This window comes from Drosophila innubila, assembly GCF_004354385.1.
Source record: "Drosophila innubila isolate TH190305 chromosome 2L unlocalized genomic scaffold, UK_Dinn_1.0 4_B_2L, whole genome shotgun sequence".
Classification (NCBI taxonomy): Eukaryota; Metazoa; Arthropoda; class Insecta; order Diptera; family Drosophilidae; genus Drosophila; species Drosophila innubila.
This window is the reverse complement of record NW_022995372.1, coordinates 5,791,565-5,798,636: the sequence shown is the minus strand read 5'-3', so window position 1 is coordinate 5,798,636 and position 7,072 is coordinate 5,791,565. Positions and strand designations below refer to the sequence as shown.

General features: G+C 32.7%; 5 protein-coding genes across 6 annotated transcripts; all 5 read right to left on the bottom strand.

Annotated features, from left to right (window-relative positions):
* Positions 1-464: 464 nt before the first annotated feature.
* Positions 465-906, bottom strand: LOC117781101 (male accessory gland serine protease inhibitor-like). Its single transcript, XM_034617816.1, has 2 exons — positions 756-906; positions 465-692 (listed from the first exon to the last, which is right to left on the bottom strand). Exons 1-2 carry the CDS (start codon positions 823-825, stop codon positions 523-525), a joined length of 240 nt encoding a protein of 79 aa, XP_034473707.1. The 5' UTR covers positions 826-906; the 3' UTR covers positions 465-522.
* Positions 907-1,081: 175 nt separating this feature from the next.
* On the bottom strand, positions 1,082-2,036 carry LOC117781098 (male accessory gland serine protease inhibitor). 2 transcript variants are annotated; one of them, XM_034617813.1, is made up of 2 exons: positions 1,910-2,036; positions 1,082-1,349 (listed from the first exon to the last, which is right to left on the bottom strand). In XM_034617813.1, exons 1-2 carry the CDS (start codon positions 1,980-1,982, stop codon positions 1,162-1,164), a joined length of 261 nt encoding a protein of 86 aa, XP_034473704.1. In that variant the 5' UTR covers positions 1,983-2,036; the 3' UTR covers positions 1,082-1,161. The 2 variants fall into 2 exon arrangements, with proteins under 2 accessions (XP_034473704.1, XP_034473705.1); XM_034617814.1 differs by lacking the exon at positions 1,910-2,036 and adding an exon at positions 1,823-1,842.
* A 1,964-nt stretch (positions 2,037-4,000) lies between these two features.
* On the bottom strand, positions 4,001-4,421 carry LOC117781100 (male accessory gland serine protease inhibitor-like). The gene is made up of 2 exons (XM_034617815.1): positions 4,322-4,421; positions 4,001-4,257 (listed from the first exon to the last, which is right to left on the bottom strand). The coding sequence occupies exons 1-2, from the start codon at positions 4,392-4,394 to the stop codon at positions 4,076-4,078; spliced, it is 255 nt and encodes an 84-aa protein (XP_034473706.1). The 5' UTR covers positions 4,395-4,421; the 3' UTR covers positions 4,001-4,075.
* Positions 4,422-4,695: 274 nt separating this feature from the next.
* On the bottom strand, positions 4,696-5,062 carry LOC117780809 (male accessory gland serine protease inhibitor-like). Its single transcript, XM_034617472.1, has 2 exons — positions 4,967-5,062; positions 4,696-4,902 (listed from the first exon to the last, which is right to left on the bottom strand). Exons 1-2 carry the CDS (start codon positions 5,037-5,039, stop codon positions 4,718-4,720), a joined length of 258 nt encoding a protein of 85 aa, XP_034473363.1. The 5' UTR covers positions 5,040-5,062; the 3' UTR covers positions 4,696-4,717.
* A 620-nt stretch (positions 5,063-5,682) lies between these two features.
* Positions 5,683-6,118, bottom strand: LOC117780636 (male accessory gland serine protease inhibitor-like). The gene is made up of 2 exons (XM_034617245.1): positions 6,002-6,118; positions 5,683-5,944 (listed from the first exon to the last, which is right to left on the bottom strand). The coding sequence occupies exons 1-2, from the start codon at positions 6,072-6,074 to the stop codon at positions 5,748-5,750; spliced, it is 270 nt and encodes an 89-aa protein (XP_034473136.1). The 5' UTR covers positions 6,075-6,118; the 3' UTR covers positions 5,683-5,747.
* Positions 6,119-7,072: the final 954 nt, after the last annotated feature.

Sequence of the window (7,072 nt, the reverse complement as noted above, 5' to 3'; positions counted from 1 at the left end):
AGTTTCATCGCATAAACGTGCTCTAAAAATAATAACTGATTAAAAACTGTTCTGGACAAACAAATAATTCAATTTGTGTTGAGATATCAGCTGACAGCGGTCTTTTAAATAAATATAATTATATATTCAATTACTGAGCTAACGCGTATAAAAACAAGAAAAAATGATAAGGAAAAAAAATTATATAGTGTATGGAATATGTATGTTCAGTCAGCTAACAGATCAATAAACAGCCTAGAAAAATAATAATAATAATAAAACAAACATATTTATAATAAGAAATAAGTACATTGTCACACAACCACAGCAGAATTATGAGAAAAATATTATCATGATGTTGAGTTCATGAACAGATCGAGAATAAACTACACAAACTAAATAAGTAAAGCCAAGATGAATATCTAATTAAAGCAGTTAATAAAAGTTTAACAAGTTTATTCAAAACAATAAATGAAAAAATTACGAAGTGAAATTGAGAGTTAATTTATTTATACTATTAAAATGAACAAAAATTACATTTGTTTAGACTTTGCAAGAGCTTTCACACTGGCTCTTTGAATCGAAGAGATTGTTGTTGCCTTGGCATCCACCGTAGTTGAAGTTGACGCACTCATTGGTGTCCCGGCGATAGGTCCACTTGGTCAGTTGACCACGACAAGCTCCAATCACGCCAAATTCCTCACCACAAGCCGCTAAATTTAGAGAGTGTAAGCATTAGGAGTTGCTTCGACGGCGAGGTGTGTTTGAGAACTTACGATTCTTGAGCGAGGCAAGCGAAGCACCCAATAGAGTGCAAAGCAGCAACAAAACAGCAAAGTATTTCATCTTAAAAATCTGGTTAAAATTTCTTTGAAAAATATTTAACTCTGATCTGAACACTGCGATTATTGCAACTGATTTGGTAGCCTGCTCGCTGTGCCCGTTTTATAGGCAGAAACCGGCTGTGTCTTATCTGGACCCAGCTGACCAGGGTCAAGACGAGCTCTCTTTGCAATAACAACAAACCTTGAAAATATAGTAAAATTTGTATTTTATAAAAACAAGTGTGCCGGTTTTTTGTGTTATTAAATAAATATGATTATTTGCTTTTGATTTTGTATTTTGTATTTTGGGTATTGCCAACACTTTTGAAGCCGGTTTGAAGTGGTTCCCTTGTGCCACTTAGTCCTTGCAGGCCTTCTCACATTCATCGCGACTGCCAAATTGATTTTGATTGCCACCGCAACCGCCATAAATGAACTCCACACAAGTATTCTTTGCGGCATTGTAACTCCAGCTGGGCATGAAGGCCATGCAGGCGGCAGAGTCTTGTGGCATGCCCGCCATCGAGTGCTTCTCGCTGCACTTTGCTGTGGAAAGACATGGAATTAATCAATCAATCAGTCAATGACGATCAAGTATTCGATTAATCAGTCAGTCAGTCAACAATCAGTTAATCAATCTATCAATCAGACAATTATTTAGTCAGTTAGTCATTAAGTCAATCAATCATTTAGTCAATCTGACAATCAGACGAGCAATTTGTTAGTTAAGCAATCAATGAATCAATCAATCAATTCAATTATTCATTCAAGCAGTTAGTCAAGAAGTCAATCAAGCGATCAATCTTACAGTTAATAAATTAAATTAATCTGTCAGTCAAGCAATCAATCACTCAATCCATCAGCCAGACAATCAATTAATATGATAATCAGCCGAGCAGTCAGTTAGTCAAGCTAAATCAATCAGTCAGTTAATTTCTCATTAAATCAACTTATCCGTCAATTAATTAGTCAAGCATACAATCAATCAGTCAATTATTCAATCAAACATCAACACTTACTTCAGTTTACCATTCAAGCAATCCATCACTTTGTAAGCTTATCAATCTGTCGTCAATCAATCAATCAGTCAGTCAATCAAAACTCACCTGGCTTGGCTTGACTGCTGGAGAGGCACATCAATAGACCAATTGCCACAAACAATAGATACTTACAACACATATTTGCAACTGCAACTGCAAATTTAACTCGAGAGCTCGACGCTATTTAAAGCCCTCTACATATAGTCTCAGGAAACTGAAGAATCTTTGCTTATCTGTGAGCCAGCGAATCAGCTGTGTCAGGCGACAGTTTAGGTACAAGTTGCAATAGGTCGCAATAGAAAGTCCATACAGATAACAGCTCTCTTATAGATGATGTACTATGTATATAGATAATGACTACAGAATCAAACTAGTTTATTAAACAGCTGATTCAAAAGCTTATACATCTATTCACTTATCAACATGACAAATCAAATTTTGTCATTAAATAATTTAATTTATTTCTTAGAATTTATGATTATGTTTACAAATTCGTTCAGATTTGAAATTATTTCTATTTCAACGACAGCCACTGAAAAGGAAATCCTTACATTCATTTCTATTAACAAAATAAGACCATCGCCTGAATTTTTCATGACAGTTGAGCTTCTTGTCAACGTGAGGTGGTAATTGACAGTCCTAAGTTAAAGTCATAAGATAAAAAAAGTTTTAGGAAATTCCAAGTTATAACTATCTGTTTCATATTTTGATATATCTCCAACTAAATTGAATGGAGCTCTTAGTTTTAGTAATACGAGACTGTTCTCCTATCAAATAAAAGCTGATCAAAGACATATTTTAATATATCTCATAAACGTCAACATGGGCTTAGTGTTACGTATTTATATTATATTACTTGCTTTACATATTTTTCGAGTTCAAAAACAATCATTTTACATGTCACACTTGTTGCTTGGAGCTCTGAAGATCTGTAACTGAGCTTATCAAATCGATTGGTTCTAGATAAAAGTTGAGTACTGCATTGCCAGTCGTCCAAGGAACTTATACTTAATATATTTCATGTTAATTAATACTTGTTAATAGAAAAGAAGTTTTAGAATTAAGTTTACTGTATATATTTAAGTTTTTACTTTATTAATTAGTTTTTATTCAAATTTTTTTGTCAATTCCGAATTGTAATTATTCCACGCATGTTGTATCGCAAATCTCTTTGGTACCAAAGCGAACAATGTCAAATATGAACTGAAGTGCCTAGATGACGAGTAAAAATGTAAGTATGCAAATGCTTAGAGCTTTGTTTGGCTGTCTTATCACATTTCAAGATCCACAAAACCTTTAAACAACAACAAATTTCAAAAGCTTTAATCGCTTATAGTATTAGTAAATATTTGCAGTAATAGCTAGTAATAAGCGATTAAGTAAGCTTTAGGGCTACGCATGAATTCTCGGAAATCCAAATTTGACGTCTGCTTACCAATATCATCTAGTATTTCATTGAAAATTTAGTATCTGTTAGTATAAGATAACTTAGTTCACATTCTAAGAAAAGATGTACAAAACTTAGTTAAGAGTGACATCACCAACTAGTAGATGTATCGAAAAATCTATTCCTGCTCTCTTGGCGTCCTCCATAGATAGATAAACTCCACGCATTTCTTGGCATCTTGTTCATAAGTCGCACACACCGACTTGAGATTGTGAATCACCGCATTCCGCTGCAGAGAATGGTTTATTTTATATAACGAGCTTATAAGGATATTTTAGATTTCCCCCCATACGATTTTAAAAAGCCACTGAAGAAGCAACGAAAGCAGAAAGCACCACAAATAGAAACAACAAATTGAACTTTATCGCTACAATTGAGAAACTCGTATGACTTTTTTAGACCCCGTACTTTAACAAAGTACAGGGATCATTAAGTTTGTTTTTAGCTTACGTTGTGTGGCTAAATGAATATATATATAGTACATATATACCAAGTTTACATATACCAAGTTTACTTATGTTACTGCTTTAACTGTACCTTGATTAGTTATAAAGTTTATATCAAATTTTTGCCTTTTATTATCATTCTATATCTTTTGTAAAATATCATATAGTTAAGGTTTGAGAAGAGCTTTATAGAAGATAAAAACAAATAGTTTTAAAGGCTGTACACGATAATGAAATATCTGTAGAAAAAAAGGAAGGAATTTATTTGCTATGAGATTTTATTTACACCTATTTGTGCATTATATTTTCAATATTTTTCGTGTGAAATTCAAATAGTAGTTACTCCACGCAAGTTTTCTCGCAAGTTTCTTTGGAACCAAACCGATTGTTGTTACCTCCACATCCTCCATAGACAAAACTAACGCATTCCTTGGCATCTGCATTATAGCTCCAGCCTGGAAAGTACGCCATACAGTGAGCTCCGTTAGAACCATCTGCCGAATGTGGCTCACCGCATTCCGCTGCAGAGAATGGTTAGTATTGTATAGAGAGTATTTAAAGGATATATTAGATTTCACAACATACGATTTTTAAAAGCCACTGACGAGCCAACGAAAGCAGAAAGCACCACAAAGAGAACCAACAAATTGAACTTCATCGCTACAATTCAGAAACTCAAGTGACATTTCTTAGCTTATGTTGTGTGGGTTTATATATATAATTATATTATATGTATTGGATATGCTTTAAACCAAGTCTAATTTGTAATTAGTCACCTTTTGTTTCTGATATCCAATGTTAAGTTAAGGTTTGGTAAGAACTATGTAGAACATAAAAAGAAATAATTTTAAATACTATACACGATGACGAATTAACCGTATAAAAGAAAGAAAGGAGTTAACTAGCTATGAAATTTAATTTACACGTATAATTTTATTAAATTTACAAATATTGTATAATATTGTCAAAGCCATAAAGTATTTATTCCAGGCAAGTTTTTTCGCAAGTCTCTTTAGAATCGAAGCGATTGTCATTACCATTACATCCTCCGTAGACAAAACTCACGCATTCCTTGGTATTTGCATTATAGCTCCAGCTGGGCCAATACGCCCGACATACGGGGGTATGGTTAGCACCATTTGTTGAATGTGGCTCACCGCATTCCGCTGCAGAAAATGTTTCAAATAATATAACGGGTAAAGTAATAATATTTCAGATTTCATAACATACGATTTTTAAAAGTTATAAAAGAGGCTACGAAAGCGAATAGGCACGTAAAAAGAACCAACAAACTGAACTTCATCGTGACAGTTGAGAACCTCGAGTTACAATATTCAACTTAGGATGGGTGTATTTATATGTAAAATTGTTTTTTTCAACTTCCCTTAATGTGTTGCATAATACTTGCGTCAAGCCTGAATAATTAGTTATAGCTATTTAGCTTTGCACCATAACAAGCTAAAAGCTTTTCTGGTCATTTTTTTTTAATTTAAACTAGTTTATATTTACTCTAGTCTCTTCTTGACACAAAATGCTGCAATATACTTGTAATTTATATTCTGCTAGGGGGTTCCGCCCACTACTCGTTTTATAACTTGTATACTATGTGCTTAGTATCGCTTCTAGATGAATCAGGTGTTTTTATAGTATTTCTCATTTAAACGGAATGTACAGCCAGGTGATAGATAAACAGGTCAACAAAAGAATGGAAGAAAAAAAAAAACATTTGTAAATTGTCTTTATAAGTTATGTTTATAAAAAAAGTGAGCCAAATATAAGGGCCCAGTAAATCTACCTTTAATCTGGTCTCTCATTTTTCAATATTTATGCCAGAAATGAATCAAAGTTTTGGGAATATCTATTTGAATGAGTGGAACACATGCCTATCAAGACTGAAAGGTCGTACAATTTTGAATGTCTGTAAACTTATTTTTAATTTTTTAATATTAGCATTTGGCAATATTAACATTAACAAATTTAACATATCTATTACAGCAATAGAAATAAATATTTATTCTAGGCAAGTTGCCTCACATTGTTGTAGGCTTCCAAAACTATTCCTGTTTCCACCGCATCCTCCATAGTTAAAGCTGACACATTTGTTTGCCTCCGCATCGTAGGACCATCGTGTACTTTTTGCCATACAGACCATGATACGTCCGTTGGGGGCCTCGACACCATTTTTTGAATGTGGCTCCCCGCATTCAGCTAAAGAGTATTAATGAGCTAATTATTATAAATCATATTTCATATTTTATAACATACGATTTTTAAAAGCCAGAGAAGAGGCAATGAAAGCAAAAAACACCACAAATAATATAAACAACTTCAAACTCATCGTTACGATTCTGAAACTCAAGTGACAATTTTTAACTAAAATCTGGTGTATTTACTTTTATATTTATATATTTCAAATATGTGTACATTTGTTCTACTCTATAAAACTTCAAGCCGTATATAAATTATGATTAAAGTTTCAACTGAATCGAATTTTAGTGTTGCACATGTAATTTAAATCTTTGCATTGCTAAATTTTATTCATAAAGTACAAATGTTTCAACGCATGTGTTGACACAATCTTCTTTAGAGTCAAAGATATTATTTATGCCAGTGACTCCATCAAATCCAAACAGAATGCACTGATTGGAATCCGCATCATAGGACCAGCGTGTAATATAGGCTCTTGCAACGCCAATATAGTCAATTGGTTCACCGCAAACATCTGTAGATTAAGGCCATTAAATTGGTTCATCTAAGAATTATTTTAAGATATTATTGTATACCATTTTTAAGAGACAAACAACTGGCAACGAATGCAGAAAGTAACACAAATAACAAACACAATTTCATTGTAAATATTCTATCTTTTATAAATTTAATAGAGAACTTAAAGGAACCACTAGTCAATGTTCACTAAGCTCTAACTAGTTCCAAATTTAGTTTAAATACTCTGTATTCCTAAGATTGATATGTAATTATATTTTCTTACTATGGGTATACCCTGTAAGCATGTTATTTGAGGCTATATGAAGCAGCTGATGTCTCTGCATGATTTTGTATATTTGGTCACTTTAAATTTGACTGGGGACAAACTTTAAATTAGAAAAAAAAATATATATATGTATCACTAGACCTTCATCCATTCATTTGTTATCAGTTAAAGTTGACCTAATATTTTATTTTTTGTACACATTTTAAATGTCAAATACCACTGAAAAACATTTTTTGTAAAAATAGAAAAGTCAGGCTAGCATTCTTGTTTTTAGAAACCGTCTTTTTCTTTAAAACGAATTTATTTTTATAACACTTAGGATATCTATAAGTGCAGCTGTTTTA

Excerpts from the sequence above, each read along its gene's own strand:
- LOC117781101 (XM_034617816.1), bottom strand. The coding sequence starts at position 825 with ATGAAATACTTTGCTGTTTTGTTGCTGCTTTGCACTCTATTGGGTGCT. Across the intron at positions 693-755 it reads GCTTGCCTCGCTCAAGAATC|CGGCTTGTGGTGAGGAATTT; the intron begins GTAAGTTCTCAA and ends CTCTAAATTTAG.
- LOC117780809 (XM_034617472.1), bottom strand. The coding sequence starts at position 5,039 with ATGAAGTTCAGTTTGTTGGTTCTTTTTACGTGCCTATTCGCTTTCGTA. Across the intron at positions 4,903-4,966 it reads TTTTATAACTTTTAAAAATC|CGGAATGCGGTGAGCCACAT; the intron begins GTATGTTATGAA and ends CATTTTCTGCAG.
- LOC117781100 (XM_034617815.1), bottom strand. The coding sequence starts at position 4,394 with ATGAAGTTCAATTTGTTGGTTCTCTTTGTGGTGCTTTCTGCTTTCGTT. Across the intron at positions 4,258-4,321 it reads GTCAGTGGCTTTTAAAAATC|CGGAATGCGGTGAGCCACAT; the intron begins GTATGTTGTGAA and ends CATTCTCTGCAG.
- LOC117780636 (XM_034617245.1), bottom strand. The coding sequence starts at position 6,074 with ATGAGTTTGAAGTTGTTTATATTATTTGTGGTGTTTTTTGCTTTCATT. Across the intron at positions 5,945-6,001 it reads TTCTCTGGCTTTTAAAAATC|CTGAATGCGGGGAGCCACAT; the intron begins GTATGTTATAAA and ends AATACTCTTTAG.
- LOC117781098 (XM_034617813.1), bottom strand. The coding sequence starts at position 1,982 with ATGTGTTGTAAGTATCTATTGTTTGTGGCAATTGGTCTATTGATGTGC. Across the intron at positions 1,350-1,909 it reads CAGCAGTCAAGCCAAGCCAG|CAAAGTGCAGCGAGAAGCAC; the intron begins GTGAGTTTTGAT and ends GTCTTTCCACAG.